The 1,328-nt window shown below is 54.1% G+C and overlaps 1 protein-coding gene across 1 annotated transcript in view; it reads left to right on the top strand.

Annotated features, from left to right (window-relative positions):
- Positions 1-1,328, top strand: part of VOLCADRAFT_98179 (uncharacterized protein) — a gene marked incomplete at both ends in the record, with an annotated part of 10,500 nt that overhangs the window by 6,894 nt on the left and 2,278 nt on the right. Inside the window, 3 exons of the mRNA XM_002957097.1 lie at positions 129-272; positions 666-737; positions 1,019-1,081. Coding sequence (XP_002957143.1) covers positions 129-272; positions 666-737; positions 1,019-1,081 — 279 coding nt within the window. The remainder of the gene's footprint in view (positions 1-128; positions 273-665; positions 738-1,018; positions 1,082-1,328) is intronic.

Below are 1,328 nucleotides of genomic sequence, written 5' to 3'. Positions count from 1 at the left end.
GAGGGGTTGGGGTTATCACAGGACGAGAAGATGAAGAGGACACAGCGCAATGCTAAGAGTCATGACCTGCTGACCTCCCCCACCCCCCGGCCCTTCCCCCCTATTCCCCCCTATTCCCCCCTTTACAGGTCAGCGGCAAGCCCATCAAGTTCGTGGGTGTGGGTGAGAAGATGGAGGCGCTGGAGCCCTTCTACCCGGAGAGGATGGCGTCCAGGATTCTGGGAATGGGGGATGTGCTGACGCTGTACGAAAAGGCGGAGGCGGCAATCAAGGTACGCGGATGGGGCCTGGGGGGAAAGGGGGGCGTTGAAGACTCACGTCCCCCAAGTCCCCCCAATGTACGACAACTGTTGATTGCTGAAACTGGATTTAGGAATATCGGAGACTGTTGGGTTGCCCATGTGTGTGGGGGGGCGGCGTGTATGTGTGTATGTGTATGTGTATGTGTATGTGTATGTGTGTGTGATGATGGCGGCGGCGTTGGTCGGTTGGTGATAGGGGTGAGGTTGGGAAAGGAAGGAGGAGGAAGGGAGGTGAGAAATACAACCAACCCTAAGTATTACAGCCCAATACCAATAGCTCTCATACTTTGGCTGACACCAAACTAACGTCTAACCGCCGCGTGGTCTGTTCTGCCGTACGGACGTACGGATGCGCACCTCCAGGAGGAGGATGCCAAGGCGGTTATGGATCGGTTGATGGAGGAGAAGTTTGACTTCAACGACTTCCTCAATCAGGTGGGCGGTTGAGTGGTTGTGGTGGTTGGGTGAGGGAGGGGGATTAGCCCAAAAGGGGCGTAGGAGGGATGGAGGGGGATAGGTATGTAGGTATGCATGTACGTAAAAAGGATTTTTTTTCTTCGGAGGGCCCTCGGACCATAATCGTCTCGCACCAGCCATTTTTTAACCTCCTCCCCCAAAGCAAAATATCATTATCCTGCGGTCCATGCAACTGGTTGTCGTACAAGCAACTGTCGTACTGACGTGCTGTTGAGGATTTGTTGTCGTACTTGTCGCAGTGGAAGAGCATGAACAACATGGGCGGCATGCAGATCCTCAAGATGATGCCCGGGTTCAACAAGGTGAGGGGGCTCCCGGGGGGATTAGGGGGAAATGGAGGGGGGAAGGTGTGTTTTGGGTTTGGGGGGAGGGAGGAGGGGGTTGTAAGAGGTGAAGTTAGGATTTTGGGCCTTGTGGTGGAAACCTTGGGAGGGGTTGGGTTGGGAATGTGCACCGCGGCGTGTCGGTCGGGTTTTAGGGTTTTAGGTTGGTTTTGTAATGATGTTTTGATGGAGTTTTAAGAAAAGGTTTTGGTACGGGCTCTTTACC

This window comes from Volvox carteri, assembly GCF_000143455.1.
Source record: "Volvox carteri f. nagariensis unplaced genomic scaffold VOLCAscaffold_69, whole genome shotgun sequence".
NCBI classification, from domain to species: Eukaryota; Viridiplantae; Chlorophyta; class Chlorophyceae; order Chlamydomonadales; family Volvocaceae; genus Volvox; species Volvox carteri.
This window is presented reverse-complemented; position numbering and strand designations above follow the sequence as displayed.